At 50.5% G+C, this 24019-nt stretch overlaps 2 protein-coding genes across 2 annotated transcripts in view; one reads left to right on the forward strand and one right to left on the reverse strand.

Moving 5' to 3' along the window:
* Window positions 1-69: 69 nt before the first annotated feature.
* RAB24 (RAB24, member RAS oncogene family) lies at window positions 70-2119 on the forward strand (the record flags this gene model as incomplete). The annotated part of the gene is made up of 8 exons (XM_082005981.1): window positions 70-186; window positions 350-418; window positions 523-601; window positions 724-791; window positions 918-1017; window positions 1387-1437; window positions 1541-1603; window positions 2055-2119. The coding sequence occupies 8 exons, from the start codon at window positions 70-72 to the stop codon at window positions 2117-2119; spliced, it is 612 nt and encodes a 203-aa protein (XP_081862107.1).
* Window positions 2120-8404: 6285 nt separating this feature from the next.
* The window catches only part of NSD1 (nuclear receptor binding SET domain protein 1), a gene marked incomplete at its 5' end in the record, with an annotated part of 60617 nt that continues 45002 nt past the window's right edge, over window positions 8405-24019 (reverse strand). Inside the window, 6 exon segments of the mRNA XM_082006229.1 lie at window positions 8405-11393; window positions 15486-15690; window positions 18907-19013; window positions 19471-19612; window positions 21015-21131; window positions 22463-22732. Coding sequence (XP_081862355.1) covers window positions 9061-11393; window positions 15486-15690; window positions 18907-19013; window positions 19471-19612; window positions 21015-21131; window positions 22463-22732 — 3174 coding nt within the window. The 3' untranslated portion in view covers window positions 8405-9060.

A 24019-nucleotide genomic window follows, 5' to 3' on the forward strand; every position in this document is an offset into this window, starting at 1 on the left:
CGCGCTTCCGCCGCGCCGGCCCCGCCCCGCCCGGTTGCGGCCCCGCCCCGCGGCGGCGGCGGCGCGAGGATGAGCGGGCGGCGGGTGGACGCCAAGGTGGTGCTGCTGGGGCAGGAGGGCGTGGGCAAGAGCAGCCTGGTGGAGCGCTGCGCCCACCGCCGCTTCCGGCCCGGGCCCTACCAGAACGTGAGTCTCCGGGCACCGGGTCTGCCGGCAGGCGTCCCCCCCCGGGCCAGTGGCCTCCCTGCATCCCTCCCGCGTCCTCGGGTCGGTCCTCTCGTTTTCCCACCGCGTCCCCGGGCCGGTGCTCCGCCCTCCCCCGACCCCGCTCCTCCCGCTTCTCTTCCAGACGATCGGGGCCGCCTTCGTGGCCAAGGTGATGTCCGTGGGGGACCAGGCGGTGACCCTGGGGATCTGGGTGAGTGCGGGGGCTGTGCCAGCACCCCGGCGCCATCCTCGGCGCCCCCCGGCACGGGGACCCTCTTCCCCCCCCCTCGCTGAGCGCTGCCCTGTCGCCCCCAGGACACAGCGGGCTCGGAACGCTACGAGGCCATGAGCCGCATCTACTACCGCGGGGCGCGGGCCGCCGTCGTCTGCTACGGTGAGAGCGCGGTGCCGCGGGGAGAGGAAGGAGCCGGCGGCTGCCAAGGTCCCGGGCTGGGGTGGTGGGGGGCTCGGTGCGGCGGCCGGGGGTGGGCGCGGACCCTGACTCCTCTCCCCCAGACCTCACCGACAGCAGCAGTTTCCAGCGAGCCAAGTTCTGGGTGAACGAGCTGCAGAGCTGTGAGGAGGTACGACGGCGCCGGGGCGCCAGGGGGGTGCGGAGGGGCTAGCCGGAGCCTCGCCGGACAGGAGGGGGAGCCGGTGGTGGGGCCGGGCCTGCGGGCGCGTCCCTCCCGCCTCTCTGCCTGCCCCAGGGCTGCCGGATCTACCTGTGCGGCACCAAGAGTGACCTGCTGGAGGAGGACAGGAGGAAGCGGGGGGTCGACTTCCACGACGTGCAGGACTATGCCGACGGTACGGCCGGGCTCCGCAGGGGGTCGGGATGCTCGCGGCTGGGCAGCGCTGGCCCTTCCCAGGCTCCCACAGCACCGAGTGGGTGGGTGGCCGCGGGCGTGCAGAGCTGCTGGAGGCACGAGGGGCTCTGCCCCTGCTCTGGATCCGGTTGCTCCAGGCGCCCCGGCTCTGCCAGACACCTCCCCAGGCACGGCATGTCCTGACATGGGGCCCGGTGCGGGGCCAGCTGGGCCGAGGGGACGGGAGCACGGAGCCCTGCCCTGGGCCCGTGCCAGCCCGCTGTTGGCAGCCGTGCCTGAGGGGTGACTGTGGGAGAGCGGAGCCCAGGGGGCTGCATCCTGCAGGTGCTAAGCTGGGCCCTCGTTTCAGAGATCAAGGCAGAGCTCTTTGAGACCTCCAGCAAGACAGGCCAAAGCGTGGGTGAGTAGCCCCCTCACTGCTGGCCATGCCCTGCCTGAGCAGGGCTGGGGGCTCTGCCTCGCAATGGGGCTGCCTGCACCCACCCTGCCCGCTCTCCTCCCAGATGAGCTGTTCCAGAAGGTGGCCGAGGACTACGTCCACTTCACCTCCTTCCAGGTGATGACAGGTGAGTGAGCAGGATCTGTCCCTCCCGAACTACCCTCTCCCATGTGTGGGGCTGCACAGGATGAGTGCTGTGAGTGCTGTTTCCTCACCCTGACCCTCCCTGGGGCCGCTGTGGGTCATCCTGCAGGGCTTGGGCCCCATCAGGCTCAGCTTGGCACATCCACCCCGACTGGGCTGCAGGTGGCCTTTGGCAAACAGGCAGCCAGGAGCCTTGCCCAGCTGGGGGACCGGCTCACAGTTCTGCTCTGGGCCTGTCCAGGCACGCTCAGCCCAGCTGCGCCTCCAGCCCTGGGCTGTGCCGTGGCCATGAGCCCTGCCACTTCGCTGTGGGGACACCAAAGCCCTCCCTGAGGGATGTGCGGGAGCCCAGTCCTGCCACCAGCAGCTTTTGGGCTCCATGGGGCACAGAGGTGTGGACATGCTGGCAGCCTGCCACCCCTGTTCTCTTCCAGAGGAGAAAGGTGTTGACTTGGGCCAGAGGAGCGGTGCCTACTTCTACAGCTGCTGCCACCACTGAGACCTCATGCCAAAAGGGAACCACTGCTGCCAACTGGGCAGTCGGCACATGCTGGACTCCTCCGTTTTTTTACCTGCTGTGTTTTAGCTGTACAGGCCCATCCGCAACGCGGCAGCAGCATGCAGCCGCGTGGACTGCTCTCTTCCCGGTGTGTGGAGCGGCAGAGGGCGGCCGTGTGGTGCCGGGAGCCTCCAGTGGTGCCGGGAGCCACAGGCTGTCGCCCCTGGGGACCCTCTCCCTGCCACCCAGCGTCCCCCGAGTCACTGCTGGGGCCCAGCGGGGGCCGCCACCTTATTCTCTTGGAGATGCTGCCTGATTCTTTACAGATTTATTTAAGCGTCTTCTCTCAAGGTGTACAATGTAAATAAAATGCATTGTGGTCCGAGCCGTCCACCTGCACCGCTGGTATCGGGGCTCTCCTGTCTGGGCACAGCTGGGCTCCCCCCACATCCCCCTCCTCGGCAAGACAAACCACAAGAGGACATCCAGAGTAAAGTTAAACTTTACTTTACAGTAATTTTTCTTCTATATACAAAGAATTACAGTACATGTTCTGGGAGCACCTGGGCAGGGCAACCCTCTTTTCATTATAAGTTTCACATACACAGCCAACAGTCTAAGGGGAGCAAAATGAAAGTAATCAATGGTCCAAGACTCTCCCCTCTCCCTCTTCTAAAAATAATATACATGCTGGAAATATGTAGGTTTCTCTCACCCGCTCTCGCATCCTCACTTAGAACTGACAGATGAGTCCTGGCCAGGGCAGAGCACCCGCTGCGGTGCCTGCACACAGCTCTGGCTGGGCACCTCACCTCCTGCCGTTTACCTCCAGCCGAGCCTGCAGGACAGGGCCCTGCAGGGGACCCCCTCTGCCACCACCCCATGGGCTGCAGACCTCGGTGGGGGAGGAATGCAGTGTGAGGCTGCTCACACCAAGGCTTCCCCCCTCTCTCTGAGCAAACCTCCTGCTCATGGCCCCCTTCCCCTGGACCCCCAACCTAGCTGGCAGCCAGGACCCCAGCTGAGAGCACATGGCACCGGAGGGTCAAAGCCAGGCGCGGTATGGGACGTGTTCGGTGCCTTGGAAGCGAGCAGGCTGGTGGAGCAGTGAACTCTGCACCGCAGCTAGGCAGGGACAGGAGCACCACTGCTGGAGGCTTCTCCTGCCCATTGCAGGGAGAGCTGCTCCCTGCCTGCCTGCACCAGCCCCTGCCGACACATCTGACCTCCTCCCACCCATGTCGGCCAGGGCCACCCTTAGCTCCAGCCATGCTCCACCTTGAGCCTCCTGGTGCTGCTGCTTTTCCTTTCAACAAGTTCCCAGTGTCTAAAAAAATACACAAAACCCAGTTCCTTGAAGTCAACTCGGAAACATCAGAAAAAAACAAAAACTGAAACCAGCTCAGTACCAAACAGACACAAAGAACATGCAGTTAGCGGACGCCTGCCTTGCTTCACGTGGCTCCACTCGCTCCCTATGCCCACAGGGCCCACTGGCACATTGGTTTGAATCTCAAAACCATAAACTGAAGGAACCGAGTCATGCCTCATCCCATTTCCATCACACATACCAAAGCCTGGCCTCAGCTATAAGGGGTTGGGATTCAGCCGGCGAAGAAACCTCCAGCCCGTGGGCTAGGAGCCGCGAGTTCAGCCCTACTGTGCTAAGCTGCCGAACGGTTTACAATAGCACCACAATAGCCCAAGTACTTCGCCAAGGGCAAACTGATTAAAACTTTACCTTGAAATAGGACATAGCAACACCCATTTCTCAGATTTCCCTAGGAGGTAGATTCAGTGCTGTAGGGACTGTCCATCACCGCCACTTCTCCAGCCCAAGCTCACACACTGTCCCCCTACACCGCACTTGGCTTAGATCACTTTTGGAGGACCCACAGCAGAAATCTTGCCTTTTCCCACCTCCTGCTAAGCCAGGGCACTGCCACCCCGCAGGCGAGACTCCCGCTGAAGCCAGGCAAGCGGCAGGGTGGTCCCCAAGCTCCAGCATCCCATCTCCCAGGCCCCAGGAGCCCCGAGCACTCATCAGCCTGGCCGTGCTGCTGCAAGAGGCACAGCCTCAGCTGCAAATGCTGCCACCGGCGTTACCAGTATCACAGGGGAGTAATTAGCATGGACAAAACCCAGGCAATCAAACACAGCACAAGCCCTCGCCGGTTCCCTCCATACTTTCAGAGTAGCTGCACGGTTTGCCACTTTGCTTTAACACTCACTGGCTGGCAAAGGCTGAAAGCCTCATCAGTAATTTAGGGCAAAGCACATTACAAGCAGGTTACAATTACAGTTATTCCAAACATCAAGCAAAATCAGAAGTTAAGGCTGAAATTAGAAATAAACGGAAGGTGTTGAAGGTCTGAGGTTTCTCAAACTCCCCCTCCCCTGGTGTAACACTGGCTGCAGCACCTGACTGGGAGCAGCAACACCCACACCATGCTCAGGTTAAACCACTGCCAAGATGCATCAGGGTTAGGGCTGCTTTTTCTTTTCTGTCAAACTGAGCTGAAGCTCTTCTAGCACCCTCAGTCCGCATCATCTCACCTTAGTACGTTACTGTCCTTCAGATTCAACCACCTCTCTCATCTCCTGAATTTTAGGAACAGCCACACCTTCAAAGCGAAGCCTGTGCCTGTGGGGGGGTTTAACCCTGAATTGGAACGCATGCTCCCACAATACCACCTGGATACTTTGTGCATTGAAGTGAATCTGGTTCTTGTGGGTTTTTTGTTAAATAGGAAAAGTTTTAACTTGAGAACAGCAATAAAGCAAGCTACCTTGAGCTAGTTAGTATCTGAAGGTGTGCAGTAGGGGATTATCCCTTACAGTGGTCACTTTTCTGCTTGATTCACCAGAGCCCTGTCTGACAGCGGGCACCAGCCCAGCAAGCTGGTGCAGATGGGACAAGTCACCCAGGACAGCGGCCTGCGCCTGCTCCCCTCCTGCCCACATGTCCCAGAGGCCCTCCCCATGCCATTATCCCTCACCAGAACTCCTCCCTTGCCAACAGTCAACTCTCCTGCCCACTGTGGAAATCCACCACTGAAGTGGGTCCCATCATGGGATGAAGGCCACAGCCAGTGACCCTAGCCCACTGCTCTGAGCAGGGGCAGCCAGGCAACAAGCCACTGACAACAAGGCAATTGACCAGCAAAGCATATGTATGAGAGCAAATCCTTCAGAACTGGGAAGGGGGAACCATTCCTACAAGTGGGAATGGGCTCATGAGAATGGGGAGTTCCCGTGCGCCTCCCTGGGACAGCAGGGAAAGGGACACAGCTCTCAGCAGAAATAACAACACCCTTGATTCTGCTTCTACAACCCTCCAAAACAAGTGCGTCAACACAAAAGTTGCCTCTTGCCCACCTTGGGTGCAATTACAGCTGACCCAAGACTGTTAGTGGCTCGGTGATCGGATCCCTTCAACGCAGCACAAAAAGCACCTTGGCCTTGGTTACAGAGCTGCTGCAAAGCTGGCTGAGCCTAGCGCAAGGGAGACCGGAGCAGAGCTGCAGCAGTCTCTCTCCCGCAGCGGTATGCGTTATCTGACACCTTCCTCTACCTTAAAAAAATCCCAGTGATTCAAACTGGCTGAACTCTGAAGGCAGAAAATGAACTCAACCCTTTCGGAACAGGCAGTTCCCTCTCCTCCTCCAAGGCAGCACTACCAGCTGCCACCAACAGCAAGAGTCACCTCAAGTGCTGAAGAAGCCCACATTTCCTTCGAGAAGGTTTTGTTGGCCAGAGCTGTTTCTCAGCCCATGCTCATGCTCCCTGCCAAGGAAGGCAGGCTGGGCAGGGCAGAGCTGCTGGGACCCATCTCCACACCTGGCCAGGCCTTGCTCATCTTTTTGAGGTGATCCAGCACAGCCAGCGATTCCTAACACCATCACTACTCCCTCTGCAAGCCCAGCGAACATCTGAAAAGCCCTCCTGATCTGACAGAGCATCGCCCAGGGACCCAACAAGGGCAAGGAGAGAAGAGCAGCTTGCTCCAATGATGTTTCCAAACGCCAATTTTATTAAGCAGCCTCCCAGCTACACTGAAGTCAACTTTCTGACAGTAGCTGGAAGGTAGCAAGCCAGAAAGCTGGATCCTTGTGGAAAAGGCATGAAGAGAGACAAGAAGAGAGGTGGGGTATGGTCAGATGCAAGGAATAAGGCTGTGGGTTTGAAATGCCATGCAACAGTTCAATCCATGTTCACTGTTCAAAACAAGCTTTTGGGTAAGAGCCTGCTGCATGAAAGGCTGCTGCTGCCGTGAACCTCACCCTACTACGTGAGCGCACGATTTATAGAAGTGATTTTTTCAAACCTGCACTTATGAGAATTCATTGAGAACTTCTCCATTTTACAGATTTAAAAAAGCCTGCACCAAAAATATTCACAGTTTATTTTTCATGAAACAAGTAACTAGTTAACACGTGACAATGCGAAGCGGAGGTGGACAGAGCTTTCTGGTTACAGCTGTAGCTGGCTGGGCGGCTGGCACGGAGGTAACCCTACTTACACAATCTACATGACTAAGTCCAGCTCATGGAAAGGCCTATAAATGTAAATTCAAGGTTTATTTTCCTTCTCACACATGATAAATACTTAATATACTGAACCTCATTACCATTTTTTAAAAATTTTGTTTAAAAAAGTTAATGAATGCCCTTAGATTATCTTCTCTCTCAATGGCTCTGAGGAGTTGTCCTGATTCCCTTTGTGCAGGAGTCACGCAGAAACACAAGCTGCTTGCATTTCCCCAGTTTCAGCAGCAAGCAGGAACTGACCTGCCAATCTTCCCGGAAAAAAAAAAAAAAAAACAACATTAAACAGTAAGTTTCCATAAGCCATAAAGCTTTTTGAAGTCGCTAGCTATTCTACAAAGGAAGTGAAATGATTTGGACTACAGAAGAGATGCACCATAGCACTAGTAATGTCCCCTCGTGCCCAGCACACCCAGCCTTTACAGCAGGATGTTGTCTTGGGGTGTGTACATCAGGAAAGGAGAACGGATTTGGTTTAGCCTCAGTACAAGTGTCTGCCTCCCTTCATAGAAAAACACAAAGCTCATGACGGTCTGCTTGGGGAGCAGCAGGCACTTGCAAGCCAGGGGGGAACAAGGACCTGCTCCCACGTCAGAGGGAAAGCATCAGCCTGGAGCTGCACACTCACTCTCCAGGGAGGGACCTGCAGATCTGCCTGGAAGGAGAAGGATACACTGGAGCTGTGCAAGGGTCTGGTGATGGTGGGCATGGAGATCCGAGGCTGCAGCACCCGGATCGGCAGAACTCAGGCAAACCACAGAGGTAATGTGTTGTGAGAGTGGGAGAGTGTGCTGGTCCGCAGCGCTTCCTTGGCAGGATACTGATCCCATCCAGTTTGGGCAGCACCGCCCAGGGACGCCCGTCCTCCTGCCTGTGAGGGTGGCGGTGGTCACAAGATGCCACTCCACAGATCCCTGGAACTCTACAGATTGCCCCAGGAGTACCATGGCCAACCAAACTTCTGCCTCGATGCTTGAGTTAAATGGCTTTCAGCAGGCCTAGTCTGGACACCAGCCTGATGACCACCAGGTACTAAACATCTCCTTAACTGGAAAAGGGAGAAGAGGAAAAAAGCAAGCCAGCCAGCTGATGGAGCCCACTGTGTTCCAGTGTGAGAACTACTATTCAATTGGAAGGACACACACACACGCACACACACGCACACCAACACAGTCCAGTTAATTCAAGTCTCCTTTGGTTGTAGAAGAGTTAAGCCAGAAGCTACTCAAGGGGAAGGTGTCGAGATGGGTCCCGATACAGCTACGGCACCCTTGCCTTCGCGCTGCGCAGCAAACGGTACAGGCTTCACTTGCAGCTCGGCAGTGTGTCCTGCTGCTGGGAAGACCAGGTGTGATGCAAACACGTCCTGAACACATCTGGGGCAAGGGAGAAAAGTCTGCTCAGTCTGCTGGCTCACGGTGATGACAGAAGTCAAGAAGAGACTGGATGGAAATTTGAAAGGGAGCACCACCACCCTGCCAGGGCAGTGCTCAGCACCTGCGGAAATCCACTCTGCCCTACTCTGCTATTGCTGCTTTATAGGTCACAGTCTTTTCGAGCGCAGGAAAACACTCTGCATGTCCTGTGCTAAAGGATTAAGACACAAGAATGAAAAAACTGCCTGATGGCTTCTTCTAAGATACCTTTTTCCCTGACCTCCTTCCGATTCCCCGTTTCTCAGGCCTGGCCAGTTGCAGCTTTGTACAAAGGAGCCTGAATGGATATTGCCTATTGCTGGAGAAAACTGCACTGAGTAAGTGCAGCAGGCTCCTCTCCCAGCCCAGCTGGAGATGATACCTGTCCTTCAGTGAACCACGCACGCAGCAGGTCCCAGCAAACGTACGGACAAACCTCACAAAGCAACACCTTGCAGGGACAGAGACCTGGGCAGACAGATAAACCCCGTTCCCTGGTTCCACAGAGTCCAGCAAGGGCATACACCTGACTGCTCACTGCCTGATCCCCGAAACATTTCCAGTCCCGAGGCAGCCTGACTGATCTGCTTCCTCTAAATACAGTAACAAGAGCAAGGCCCCTAGATGTGCCTGGGAACCCGTCTACGAATCAGACCTGGAACTCAAACACGCTGGATCAGTAATGTGACCATTTCAATGGAGTTGGAGATTTTTACCCAGAGTGGACTCTTTATTTCAGCTTTATCATTTGTAAAAGGAAGAGGAAAAGGTCATGGATACTCCCTCCCTTCAGCTGGGCCACACTCAGACTTAAGTGAATGTCCTTGCTCATGTCACAAGAGAATACGGATGGGATGTGCATGGGTTAGGGGCTGGGCTCAGGGAAGTGAATTTAAAAAAAAAAAAAACAAAACAAAACACAAAGATTCCCCTCCCTAAACATTAAAAGACTGAAACCTGCCTCCCATATTCACCAACCTCACTTTGGCTCTGAGTCGGCCAACTCACGACAGACAGAATCCTGGTTACGGGCTAGCGCTGTGTTTTGTTCAGGTAAAGGGTCCTGCCCCTGAGGAGTCTGTGCTTTTCCACTCAGCCAAGAAATCTGGTCAATTGTCTGAATGTTCGTGACAAGCCACTGCATCTCCTCTGGGGGCACCGGTGCTTCCCTGGCTGGCCGAGGGGTCTGCTCAAATGCACGCAATCTCTCTGATGTCCAAGGGGTTTGCTCTGCAGGGGCTGAGGCCACCTCCCAGCCGGGTTGAAGGGTTGGCTCTGGTAGTTTCTCTGCTGTCCGGGGAGGCTGCTCTGCAGGCGTCAGGGCTTTTGCAGTGGGCCAGTGGGTTTGCTCATGCATCTGTAGTTTCTCTGTAGGCCAAGGTACCTGTCCGACATGCATCACCGCCTTCCCAGCAGACCAAGAGATTTGCTCACCAGCTAACATGGTCCTCTCTTTCTGCTGGGGACTCAGCTCCACAGCCAGGGCTCCCCTCTCCTTCGGTTGTGCATTCTGGTCAACGGGTCGCAGCGCCTTCTCTGACAGCAACAGCCTCGGAGCCAACGCAGCGGGAGGCTTGTCCAAGGCTTGAGGCCGAGGAGCCACGGCAGCAGCCAGCTTGTCTGATGCCTGAGGCCACGGGGCTGTAAGAGTGAGAGGCCTCTCCAAGAGCTGAGGCCGGGCAGCCCCAGAGCTGAGAGCCTTCTCCGGAGGCAGGACTCGCAGGGCCCCAGAGTCGGCAGCCTTCTCTGGAGGCAGGGGCCGCAGCATCCCAGGGGTGAGTGCCTTCTGTGTGAGTGGGATCCGCAAGGCGCCCGAGCTGAGAGCCTTCTCCATGGGCAGGACATGTGGTGACCGGGAGCCAAGAGCCTTCTCCAGAGGCAGGGACCGCGGTGCCCCTAAGCTGGGAGCCTTCTCTGTGGGCAGGATCCGTGGCATCCCTGAGGCAGAAGCCTTCTCCGGAAGCAGGGGACGGGGCACCCCCGAGCTGGGAGCCTTCTCCATGTCTGGGATCCACACTGCCCCAGAGAAGGAAGCCTTCTCTGGAGGTGGGGGCCGTGGCACAGCCAATCCAGGAACCTTCTCTGTGGGCAGGATCCGAGAGACCAGGGAGCTGGGGACTTTTTCTATGGGCAGAGGCCACAGCACTCCAGGACCGGGAGCCATTTCCGATGCTGGGACCTGCAGCACCACAGAGCTGGGTGCCTTTTCCAGAGACTGAGGCTTCATACTCTGGGCAGAAACTTTGTCCAATGGCTGAGGCTGATCAGCTGCAGGAGGCTCATCCACCGGCTGCGACTGCAGGGTCCCCGCTGTGGCAAGAAGTCTGTCCGACAGTTGAGGATGCAGGCATTTCGTTGGGAACTCATCCAGCAGCTCAGGCTGCTGGGTCCTGGTGTCAATGAGAGACTTGTCCGATAACCCCAAAACCCCGGGGGCAGCAAGAGGCTCATCTGACAGCTGGAGCTGCAGGGTCCCAGAAGTAACAAGCGACTCGTCCGATGACTGTGGAGTTCCCGGAGGAGATTTGCTCGGCAGGTGAGGCTGTGAGGCATCACTGGAGGACTCGTCCAGTGGCCACAGCACCGCATTGGTGGGAGGTTTGTCGGGCTGCTGAGGCCTCAACGCTACGATGATGGGCTGTTTCTCTGACTGCAGCCTTAGGGACAGGGCAGCCTGGGGCCTGTCCGACGGCTGCAGGCGGAGCGACAGGGTGGTGGGAGGCTTGTCTGAAGGCTGCAGCCGGAGAGAGAGAGTGGTGGGGGGTTTGTTGGATGGTTTCAGCCTCAGTGACAAGGTGGTGGGGGGTTTATTTGATGGTGGCAGTCTCAGCGCCAGGGTGGCGGGCGGTTTGTCTGGTGGAGGCAGCCTGAGGGCCAGGGTGGTGGGGGGCTTATTTGATGGCTGCAACCTCAGGGCTAGGGTGGTGGGGGGCTTGTCTGATGGTGGCAGCCTCAGCGCTAGGGTAGCAGGGGGCTTTTCTGGTGACTGCAGTCTGAGGGCCACAGACTGAGGTAGGCTGTCCAGAGGCTGAACGCTCAGGTCTGTGTCTGCAGGCGGCTGCTCTGTTGGCTGGGTATCCTCGCCGTTAGCCAGGGCTCCTATGGGAGGCACATACTCACGAATTTCTCCCGGCTCTAGAGGGTTAGGCCCACAGGGATCATGCTCTGTGCAGCATAAACGTCCATCCAGCTTGGAGATGAAGAGCATGCCTTCCCGGTGCTGCTTGCAGAACGACCTGGGGCACATCTCGCAGAAGGAAGCTGCTTCCTTACCACACATATCACACTGATGCCATGGGCACTCCCATTTTCCTGCAGCACAGACACAGGAGAAAAGACATACCTTAGGAGTGGTACAAGGGGAAGAGACAAGGCCTGATGCAAAGGGAGTTCAAGGGAGAGGGGGAATACCCTTGTAATATTCCCATACATGTCCTCCTCAGTTTCTGCCATAGCTCCCAGGCTCGACAGGCAGTTAAGAGGAACCTGTATTCTTGGAAGCAAGAAGGGAAATGATAATCCTGACAAACACAAGCCATTCCAGCTCAGACCAAAAGTCCATCTGTCTCCAGCACAACGCTAACCAATACGGGTGCCTAGAGAAGAGCAGACACCCCCAGCTTTCACATCTCTGTGGCTTTGATTTCCACAAACAACAGTGGTGTCTGTGTATAAAATACACTCAATTGACTTCTTAAGTAGATGCATCAGGTTCATCTAAGTCTTTGTTAATCCTGGGCCAACAACCTCCCTTCCTGTTTATCAGAAAGAAGAAGTGAGAGGGCAGTGATCACAAGGGAGTAAGTTTCTATTGCCTCTGTACCCACAGGCGTCTTCTTTAACTCTGTGTATGGCCATGATAAAAATGCTGCCTAACACAAAGCCAGGCTGCTCCCTGAGGAGCTCCATGTCCACACTGAATCTATTCACCATCAGTATCAACAGCATCGCAGAAAAAAATACCAACATGACACTTCAGAGATTGCTGCTTTTTCCACTTGTAGATGACCTCACTGGTTCAGCCCCCTGTTACCCCCAGCCAAGGCTGCTGCCGTCTCTACCAAATGCTTCTCACCAGTGCATGGACACCGGGAACAGTGAGACCATTTGCACCCAAGGTGCATGATGCTGAGTCCCTGACCTCTTGTAGGACCTTTCCGAATAAGTCTCCTGCCTCCATGTTCCCCAAAAATCCCGTACCCCATGCCCACCCCCCCTCCCCCCAGCTCCCTGCCCTGCTGCGAAGAGCAGCTCCCCGCAGAGGGGTCCTCGCACAGCCTAGCCTGCGCTCAGAGCACAAGCAATGACAGAGAACAGCCATGCACATCAGCCAGGCCAGAGCACTTCCCAGCCTCCCTGAACCAAGCCCACACATCTGTGGCTTTGGCTACCAGCTCTTTTCCAGGAAGGCTGGGAGAGAGCCTGACTGCAGCCTGGCACTGAGCAGCTGCAGCCATTTCTCTGTGTACTGGTGCAACATCAGCTTTCCATTCCCCTCTCTCACACTGCTTTTCCTCTGGGGTTGAAGACAACATGCAGCATATTTCTCCCCTCCTTTGACACTAATCCAAGGCTTCTGTTCCAACTTCAAAATAAGTACATTGCTTTTCTGTCTCTCTCCTGATTTTTCATCATCCTTTTCAGAGCGGGGATGTTTAATGCTACACGTGGTTTTCCCCGTTTCAGGCTCGCAGTGCTGCAGTGCTGTCGCTGCTCCCCCTGCACTGTCAGCAACCCAGAAAGCCACACTTAACACTCACTTTGGCCACTGGAAAGACTCTGGGACTATTATTGTAAGAGGTCATTCGTACAGATGGAAAATAAATCAAAACCTGCCAGTATGTTGCAGGAAGGATAAATCCTATCAAACCACTCTAATGGTCTTTGACAGGATAAAAGGCCTAATGAATAAGCAGCCTCTCCCGAGACAGCCCAGAGCAGAGGAGCTCTCGGAAATAAGATCACACAATCAGTAACATGCAAACAAGCAGGAAATTCCAATTACTCGACAGCAATGCTCATGGCAGAAGACACATCTGAAGTAAAAAGTGCTGAACCTTTCATTTCCTGTACCATGCTTTGATGAGTGGGCTATGAAAGTAACAGCCTACATGTAGAAAGAGTAAAGTGGCTACAATGGGCTGAAAAATCATTCTCAAAAAACCCCACAACTATTAATGGACTTCCAGCAAACTGAGCAAGCATTTCCAATGACATCCTTCAGGAGCCTATTTTAGCCTGTATTTTAATTTAAACTTCTGGAAGCAGAACAGCGAATATGATAACAAAAACCAGTAGATAATAACAAGGCTGTGAGGAACTGCAAAAATCTGGTTAGGCAGACTCAGAATTTAAACTGGACAGATGCTCTTGCACGAAAAAGGTGCAATTAAATAAAGACCCACACAAAGCAGGACTTCAGGAGAAAGAAATAAAATAAGTATGTGAAAAGGATCAAGATGAAGACTGAAGTATGATAGGGCACATCACAAATGTCATATAAATATAAAAGTTATTTTTGCAAAACAAGTCAAATCTCATTTCCTGAGGAATTTTATGTAAAACACAAAATATAATTATAAATATAATTATTCTGTTCTTTTGGTGTTAGGAAGGCCTTGGCTGCAAAAAAATGTTAAAGATATTCTTGTTGCCACCGTTTTAAAAATGTGTAGGGAAGTGGGGGACAGTCCAGAGCAGGCCAAGAATAATAATTTTAGAAAATAAGAGCTGCAAGGACAGGCTGCATTTATTTAAGCCAGAAAAGGACTAAGGAGATAACAGCCTCAGTATGTAAAAAAATGGGTATTGACAAGATGGCATTCCCTTGTTTTTTTCAAGTCAGGCTGTTAGGAGAAACTTTTCAAATGGAAAACGGGAACAGGGTAAAGGCTGGATTCTCCTTTACTGGAGACTTTAAAGCATGTGACCTGCCAGGATGTTACAGAACATTGTCTTTAGCACACAAAAATGCATAGAAAGGTGATATTCAGCACTCCCTCACCCTGCAGGTCATTCCTACAGAAACATCATCATGCACTCTCGTTGCCTTTCACATTGCTGTTACAGTGTTTGTTCAACGAGCAATCCAAGCTCTTCTGTATAAATGCCCTATTCTGCCCAAAACTAAACACATGCACACACATAATTTCTGTCATTTACAAAATATGATACTAGTCCTTCTACACTTCCTGCCAAATTACAGCTAAAGGTGTTGAATGCCTAGTTCTGGCTCCCCGTGGCGTGCCGAAAGAAACACTGTCGCAGTGACTTTCCCAGCAGTTACTTTCAGAGACCACTTGGTTCCATGTTTCTCAGCCTTCTTCCAAAGTCCACAGAAAATACTGTACAGAGATATATAGAGAATTACTAATTATGACAAAGTTTAGGGTATTAAATCAGAGTATTTACAGCCCCCTAAACAAATTACTTCAATGCAGTTGCCTTTATTAACCAAATTTATTATCTTAGCAAAAAAACCTCAAATTAGGTTTGATGAGTTCTTCCACCTAAAAACTTGTCATCTTGTAATGTTGATATTCTTGCCATTTAATTCTTTGGCACTTGTTCCCGTATCAGCTTTTCCATCCTCCTGGCCTGACAGAAATCAGACTAACTGGCCTACCAAGACTTAGGTCAGGCTTTTTCCCTTTCTGAGCATTGGTTAAACCTGAACACTCATTAAAGGTTGCAGGAACTCCTTTAGTAACCAAGACAAACTTAAACAAGAGAGGAAACACTCCCCTCAACCAGCTCCTTTAGGCTGTTAAAATGCAACTTAAATCTTTTCCTCCAACAGATACTACTTTACACGTCCTGAACTATGAACAAACCAGAAACTGTTTTATCACTCATACTGGGAGCCTATTTCTTCCTCTGCACACAACTAGAAGTACTTTTTGAATATTGTTTTCTTCTTATTTCAAATTTCTGCTCTCATTTCACCACAAACCAGGATATGCTTTGATATCATTCTCTCCCCTATGAACTCATGGCTATTCAGACATCTAACACATTTTTCTCCAACTCCTGTTTTCCATCAGTGCTTTTCCTCACCATCCAACTCGGTTGTCTTCAGCTTTGGGAAAGGCGCCAACCTGAGGAACCAATACCTCAACTACTGTTGGGACGGTCCTCTGCCAGGCCCCAAGGATGAGGTCAGCTCACACACACCACTTCTTAGGCAAGGACCAGCTCCCCCTTCAGCAACCAATTCATCTTTTTGCAGTCCCAGTGAGGTGCAAACTGGGGTTGTGTCATGTGGGCCACAAAGTCTGTTCAAGTGATAAAGATCTCTCTAAATTTTAAGATGGTGTGAAGTGAGTGCAAGGTGTTGAGCAGCACCTGAGACACCTTGAGCCAACTCTGTGACCCAAGCAGAGCCCAGTTGTGTGGAACACTGACCTGCAGGTCTCTTGGTCAGGTTGAGGCAGTCTGCATGGTACACCTTGGGGCAGCCTGGCTTCTTACAAGAAACTAGCTGCCCTCCATCCCCACAGCTGAAACACTCGTCCTCTCGCTCTTTCATCACCTCCGCCTGCGACCTGCGCTTCATCTGCGGCCGTCTCTTCAGCTTCTTGGACTTCTCCTCAGTGAGGCTGGGTTGGCTCTGCAGGTGAGACAACATCAGTTAATGCAGGTCTCTGCCCCTTCCATGTGTTCCCTTCCTGCTACAGTGGAGATAAACCCCACAAAATAAAAATCCCACTGCCAGCCATACCTGAAACACATGCAGCATTTCTATAGTGCTTCTGAGTGTTTGGTAACCAGTTTACTACAGCAAATAGTTCTTTTTTTTTTTTTTTTTGAGAGAGAGATCCTGGGAGCCCTTTACCAAAGCCTGGTTAACCATGTGATATACGCAATTAGCAACAGCAGAGCAAGGAGCCAGGGGCTGCCTGGTGTCACTGAGCTTGTGCCACCACTCAGACTCTTTAGGTCCTCAGTCAAAGCTGTCAGGTCTCCTTACCCCCATGATTATCACAAGTAGTCTCTCCCAAGCCTTCCTGTACTTTTTGATATTCCTCACCCCTCTCTTAATTTTCGGTCTGAATTTATTTGTGATGAGTTTAGACCTATTTGTTCTTGTGTCAACATTGCTCTTATTCTGCAGTTTTTCTCTCCCTGAAGTTAACTACCAGGACACACTTTACTTTTCACAAACCGAACACTTTCAGAATCTGCATCTCTAACCTTCCCAACAGCTTTTCTCCACCTCTGAGTTTATTTCTCCCAAACACAAGTTACAGAAGTATACATGCTACTTCATATGATGCCTTACAGGCTGTGTACAGCGACACCAACACTTCTCTAGGAAAATGGGAAGTCCCTCCCACAGCACCACCTGCATTTGCCTTTCACAGCTGCGTCACCACAGCAGCTCAGTCCTGCGGCGGCTGAACTGTACAACAACTCCTTCTCCACCATGACTGCTCATCAGTGACCCTCTCATTGCAGACTCGTTTCTGTTATTACCCTCCAGGTGTGTACTCTAGCATACTGAATGACTGAACTCCAGCCTCTTACCGGTTATACTCAGTTATTCCTTTGCAATTGCCCCACCCTCTCCATCTCCCGCACCGATGACACCTAACAGATCACAGTTGTGACAACTGTGTCATCAGTACAGTTAAATTACCATGCTTCCAACAAGCTCTGTTAGAGGCATTAATGAAATAACCACAACTGGTCCCAAGATTGGCATCTAAATGGCTTAAGTGCTCTCTTTGGCCTAAGGCTTCCTTCAAAGATGCCCCCACCCAGATTCAAGGTAGGTCCTTGGACCACTCTTAACACACTCGCACAGATCCTCTCACAGTCTAAGCCTCCCATTGTACCAAACACTCAACTCCACAAAGACGATGCTACCTTGTCCCCTGTCAGTGACCTTATCAAAGCACTATCAGTTCAGTTTATCTAAACAGACATGAACTAAGTTTTATGCCTTTTTCAACATATTCTCCTATCCAAATATGCATTCTCCATGCAGAACATCTCTGTGTGTTGAGATGATGGCTATGAGGATGCTATTGCATCCTTTATTCTGCATAAATATTGGGCACTATTTTCATCACTCTCCTATTAAGATTAAAAACAGAAACACCAAAAAAATTTAAAAACTTTGTCTCCAGAACTACAATTTCAGAATTTGGCAGCAGTGGTTATCCAGCTCTCTTGCCGCCTATCTCTTGATTGTTTCCTTCCCCTTCACATGTGGATGTTTCTGTTTTCATACCATCATTCCCATTGACAATGGGGACAACTCAGGCCTTTCTTATCACTGAAAACGCAGGAAGTGAAATCACTCCACCTAAACTACTCCACCTATTCTCAGTGCCTAGTACCTCGGCCATCTAATTACAAAGAGAACAAGAAAAACCCTTCACAGCTAATTTGAATGTCTAAGCAAGGTCTAACAGCTGGACTAAGCGATTCCCACTTGCTCACTGCAGTACAATAGACTCCCACGCATTATTCCACACTCCTAGTTAGAAAGGTAACTTTTAAGAGTGAACTTGAGTATAATCAGCCAAGTTTTATCTTGCTGCATCTTCAGGAAGCTTAAAAATGCATCTATTGTGGAATGAATTTGAAAAACAAAAAAAACCAAGATACTGTTTTCTTGGGTATTGTTGCTTAGCCCAACTCATCAAGATGGAATGAGTCACCTCAGGCATCACAATGGAACATTAATGCCAACTAAAGGGCACCTCTCTCTGATTTCCATCAGGCAACCTGCAATTTCAGGGTGAAAATGACAGTCAAGCCATGTATAACACAGCAGCAGCCCAAGATCGATTGAACTTTAAATCGCAAACCAAAAAAGAACTAAATACATCACATGTGTAATTCACCTCATCTGTCAACTTCTGAAGACATCCTTTTTTTTTTAATCTTAAATTAATTTTTTTGCAGAACTAAGCACTCTCGAGAATTCACAAAACCTTCCCTATATTTTGATGGGGTTTAACAACTGTGCTACTGGAGCTTTTAACCCTTAACTGTGGGTAAACAAGCAACCAGTATCCACATGCCAGAGGGATTACTGATTTAGTGAAGCTCTTGAAACAAACCAACATCTGAGACAGATTTAGCTGGTGACAGCTGGGAACTTGGCCAACTGCTCCTGTTATTTCCTTGTCCCAGTGAGAACCGGCTCACATAAGGAGGTAACTGAAATAAATTCATGTTACTGCAACATTACAGTTACAAAACAAAGCTCTCAAAAGTCAGTGAGTTCTAAAAGCTAGTGATTTTTCTACTACAGATGCGGCAAATTTCTTATTCCCGTCTAATGTGTAAACTTCGGTTGCTTAACTAAAAGAAGGAAAAAACAGGCACTTTCTTATTGCAGCGAAGATGGTGATGTGGAAGCCTTCTGGTGCTCTAAAGCAATTCCAGTCTGAAAGAATGAGAATTTGCTGGCCTTCCATGTAGGCTCACAATTTACTCAGGCTTTTACTTTGGAAAATGGGCTGAGCTGTGGTTTCCTGGTTATGCGATGGAAGTCTTTCCCGTGCCTGTTCTTTGGTCCTCTAATGCAATGGAATTTGCCATGATAATAAGCAGAAAATTCTGAAAAAAAATCTTTCATTTATTCTTTGCATAAAATACAATTTCCTGTCAATGTTTATAGTAACTCTAATAATTGAGGTCTAAGATCTGCTCTCCCAGAATGAAAACTTGAATATTCAAGTCATTTCAAGCAATGTTCTTATGGCCACACTGAAACCAGATTACCCTTCCCGAGATCTCTGCAACAAAGGATACACATCTATGCAAAGAGATGATTTGGACAAGCAAAAGCTTAAAGGATGCATCATACCTTTGGCCGTACTCCTAGGAAGCCACTGCAATTTGGGGCACCACATTTACAAACGGTCTTTCCATTTCCCAAACACTCCAGATTATAGTTGAAAGTCAGCTCAGTCCCTGGCACAAAAGCAGATCAAAACCAAGCAAGTTGTAATGAACTATGGGGCAGAACATTTTACTGCTGAAGCAAAACCTCCTTTGAAATATAATGACACAAATGACTGTGACAACTGTGCAAGGGTACCAACTATTAATCTTCCTACAGGTCTGTGTGGGCTGAAAATTCAGTGCAACCCGACACCCCTGCCACATACTACAGCTAAAAAGGGCATTCTACCGCACGCTGTAGCATGCTTAGTTCCATTTCCTAGCCCTGTAAATCAGAACTATGAACCTCCATTTATACCATGGATGTATGTGTTTCATTATGTCAGCACTGGTGTTAAGTCTCATGAATGCCTATGTGAAAACAAGAATTAAATATCCTTCCAGGGAGCTGCAAACTCTCCCCTTTCCTTACAGAAACACTCCCATGTTTTTAACTGCAGGTACTGACAAGAGTGGGGTTCCTTACCAGCTTTGATATTTACAATTGCGAAGAGCCCGACCCGAGTATCGCCATTCACACACCATTTCTGAGTCTCACAGTTTGGCTGGCAGCAATGGTTCATGAACCGAGCGTAATTGCCCTTTGGCCCAGCATCAATGATTCGATCCTGGGTGGGGGGGGGAAGACAGAAAAACACATTTGATAACTGTCATTTCCTGCTCAAACTGCTGCAGCATAGGTACCAGTATATACCAAGAAAGCACTGTTTGGCAGTGAAAAGTACGACAACGGAGGCATCTGATGACATCTCCAAAGTACCTGAGCTTGCACATGTGTTTTAACCAAGCGTAAGGGAGAGGTGTCGCTGTGTGGCCTGGAAAATCGACAGACACCCAAGCAGTTTCCACACACTGATGTCTGCTCAGGGCTGGCAGATCATATAGCAATACAGTCTCCTGTGCAACATCACCTTCCTCTTCAAAGGCACATGGGCTCCTGAACAGCATGGATGCTTTCTGGGGAGTTAGCTCTCCCTGCCATGTCAATACTGGATAAACACTACACCAGCGCAGTGTGGTGTTCCAAGACAGCACTTGTGGTTCCAGACCCCAAAAGCAAAATACCAGTTCCTATTTCTTGTACATCTATGTATAGAAGGAAAACAGGAACAGCATGTAACGTGCGAGGTACGCTGCTGTACAGTACACTACCATTTGCTAGACTGTGTCAGAGAGGAGAGGGCAGCTGTAAGCAGCAAAAGTTGAGATTCATTTTTGCAATAATAAGGGACATACTAACACTTGGTTTTGTCCCCACTCTCACCCATCAGCCAGACAAGGAGAACAAGATACGGTCAGTGTGAATTTCCAGCAAGAAGAAGGGAGAGCCAGGAATCAAGTCACATTGTTATCTTGTCCCACACATGACAGCTTCTTGGAATGCCTGCTTTCATGGTTTCCTTCCAATCTTTCCAAGGTTGATTGACAAGGTGTGGAAAGCAGCTGACAAGACTACTTACCTCTGAAATCCGGGAGCTCACACCAACAACCTGGCCTCCAGGACCCCACTGAGGAGTCTGTGGGCGTAACAAAATCCACCCTTCTGCTTAGATCAGCAAGACCTGGGATCTGAACTTAAATGAGTGTCTCACTGTGCCTGATACTTGTACATCTGATGACTGATGCTTTCTCTGGCACACACCAGCCCAGTTCTGGACTCTCCGTGGTTCAGCTGCTGGGAAGGATCCTGAGGTTACAAATTCACCCTGTTACGCTGAAGCAGGATCTATGATCCTCAGACAATTGCCCTCAGATAACTGCCTCACCTCTTCTGAACAAATTCCACTGAAGTCAGTTCAGACTTTGCTCCTAATCCTAATATCCAACCCGAAACTTCTCTACTGCATGCTAAGTCCATTCTTTTAGTCTTCTCTTTAGTAGAAGCACAGACCAGCTCGTCAGCAACTCTTAGCACCTTTTTACTTGCTGGAAAAGACCACTATCATGCCTTCCTTGTAATCATTTTACTTCTGTAATAGTATCCTGGCAAGAGAAATTCTTTCCACATACCTTATCCAGCGTCAACATGTAGAAATTGGTGATGTCATGCTCCTGAGCATAGCGGATTCGAGCTCGGCACTCTTCTTCATCAATTAGCTCCCCAACATATTCATTAACAAATTCACCCTGTCAGAGAGAAAATAAGCTGGTAAGATGAAGACAAATTCCCTCCAGGATGGAGGGACATCCACCTTTATGCTGAAACTTAGTTCCTGTTTCCTTTGTGGAAAACCTTCCATAAAAATCTCCTTTGCAGCCAATTTGACCTACAGTCTTCACTAAGAGCCCTGAATCATACATCCGTTTCACACACTCAACAAATAACCTGAAATAAATTAAATAAAGCAACTATGGCCATCAGATTCTTTGTGCTACAGAAAGAATTAACATTCAGGGACAGCATAAAAGTAAACTACAAGAACAACTCTTTGCTGCAAAGCTCAAAGCACTGCGTAACTGCATTCCAGCTGGAAACAGTATCCCTTTGGGGATCAAGCACACCGAGCACCATGATGCACCTAGGGCACCTGCTCCTGCAGCGCATCTGCAGAGTTCCCCTGCCATGAGACCATACTTCAACTGTCAAAGGGAACCCCAGCTCTGGTCCACTGGGGCTAATGGCTGCCTCCATTAAATAATTGAGTTTTGCTGTTTCCAGACTGTCTGCTGAAAGTGAAACATAACAGGTGCATGAAATGGCAGAGAGATCCTTTAACCTATATGCAGCAGGCACAAAGTCTAAACAGACTAGACCCACATTTTTCTTACTGCTATCAAGCCTTCCCATAGCATGTTGTGCCTACTCCTTTTTCAGACATTCTTCTCCTACTATGCTAATTGTCCTCTGTTTCACTTCATCCTTTTCTAACTTTGGGGTTCTCTTTGCTTTAAACATTCTTCCTTCTTCATTCAGCAGAGACATGTGTCCACAGAACTACTACTCTCTGCATTTAAAAAAAAAAAAAATACAAGTGTTTTAGCTGAAGACACCAGTTTCAGCAATAACAATAGCCATCTCCAAGACATTACCCTTTTGTAAGAGCCAAGCCCTGGTTTCAGTTTCTGATACAAGATTCTCATGCTGGAAAAGCCTGGCTATTCAAGAATGGGGGGATGGTATAATCACTGTTCCCCATCTGGAAATCCTGAGCACCATCTTCAGGCCAGTGTTCTGGTGTACTCATAAAGCCCATCGTCCATACAAGCAGACAGATCGAGCAATCATCTTTCTTACCCTGTGGGATATCAACATGCAAACCATTTTCTTGGTTAGCTAAGCCAAAACATTCTTGTCAGGACTGGAAAAGTTAAATTCATTCATTCTTTTCCTAAGTGGCATTCTATGGCAAGAAGTTTTCTTCAAATTATGGAAGATAGTAATTTTTCAAATCTATTGAAACCAACACTAAGCAAGAGAAGTGTCAAGAGAAAATTACAAGCAGAAACAGAGTACACACCTTTCTGATGTCTGTTTTGGCTTGCAAGCCCCAGCCTCGTGCCAGTGTGCGGAAAATCTGTACCTCGGGATACTGCCGTTTGGAGAAGCACTGGTTCTGGCAGCGCTCCCCAGCAGGGCAAACCATGGGGTGGCATTCGTAGAGCAACATGCGATTGATGCATTCGGAATCCAGGCCACATGGGTTTTCATCTGTTGGTTTGCAGTTGCAACGCGGTATCTCGGACAGGTCTGCAGTGAAGATCTGCACCTTACCCACCGGCCGGTTCACCTTGAATGCACATGAAAGATGTTAGCTACATAAGAACAACAGGTCATCATGATAGTCGCTTCTATACTCAACCCTTGCCTACAAGCTGACAGGCTACAGTGCAAGGTAGTTACACCGAGGGGCAGAAGGACACAAGTACAGGTACTTTTGAGCACACTATTTCAAGACATATATGGTTAAAGGAAAGAGCTAAGGAAGATGCAGGTCCCCCATTAGCATCACCTGGTGCAGGGTGTATTCTGTCACCCTGGAGGAGGAAGAGGCTGCCAAGTGTCTGCCTCCCATCACCACTGTGCCTACATCCAGCCCAGGTGGCCCAGCGCTCTTGCTGGTTGCACACCATACCTGTGACTGACACCAAACCGTTTTTTCCATGAAAAAGCACCTTCTCCAGTCTCAGTGTCAGGTCCTTCTCCTTAGCTTCTCCTTGCAGCCCTAGTTTTTGAATCTGTCACCTTCAAGCCATTTTGTCTTCTCAGCTGTCACTACGATAACCAGTCTGGCATGTTTGTGACCGAGTACAGAGGGCCTCCCTTCACACCAGGCCACAAGCAGTTAGCCCCCTACCCAACTGTCCTGCAGATATAAATGAAGGAAAAAACCAGACAAGGCTGGGGTTGGAAGGCCCAAAGAAGAGCTCAGAGTTAAGCCAAGGAGCTCTCGAAAAACCGCTCCAGAAGGAAGCAGAGTGCAGCACCAGGTGGAGAAGCAACTGGCGTGTCTGTGGCATGAGCAGGGTCCTTTGGTTCTGGCAGCAAACGCTGAAAGGCAGGCAACAGAGAGTCAGGACTTGGACACAGACACTGAAGAAAAGGTCCTTGCTGTGCTTTGCCCAGGCGAGCAATACCATCAGCTCCCTTTCCTCTCCCAGAACATGAAAGGAGAGGGTCATTTAGCAAAACTATTCCAGCCCCCCCATGATTTATCTAGTCCCATCCACAGAGTAAGCCTCTGCAGGCTACCAGTGCAGGAACTGGCCAAGTCCTTATCCTCCCTCTTTGTTTAAAAGCAAACCCTGCAGAAACCCCAGATTAATCTCTTCAACACACACAATCTCCCATTCCTCCTAGTATTGCCTCCCACCTCCGACCTTCCTTGTCACTCTTGTGTTCTCTGCTGCTTCCCATCTCAGACTGTTAGTTCATCAGCTCATTAAGAATAATGAGACTCACAGGATTAGGATCATTCACCCACCACCAGGGCAGGCAGAGGTGCCCTTGCTGGCTCTGGCACTGCCATCCCAAGCAACCACAGTGTCCAACCATGGTGCCCCTCAGTACGCACACA

Source organism: Phaethon aethereus, assembly GCF_964289735.1.
Source record: "Phaethon aethereus genome assembly, chromosome: 14".
NCBI classification, from domain to species: domain Eukaryota; kingdom Metazoa; phylum Chordata; class Aves; order Phaethontiformes; family Phaethontidae; genus Phaethon; species Phaethon aethereus.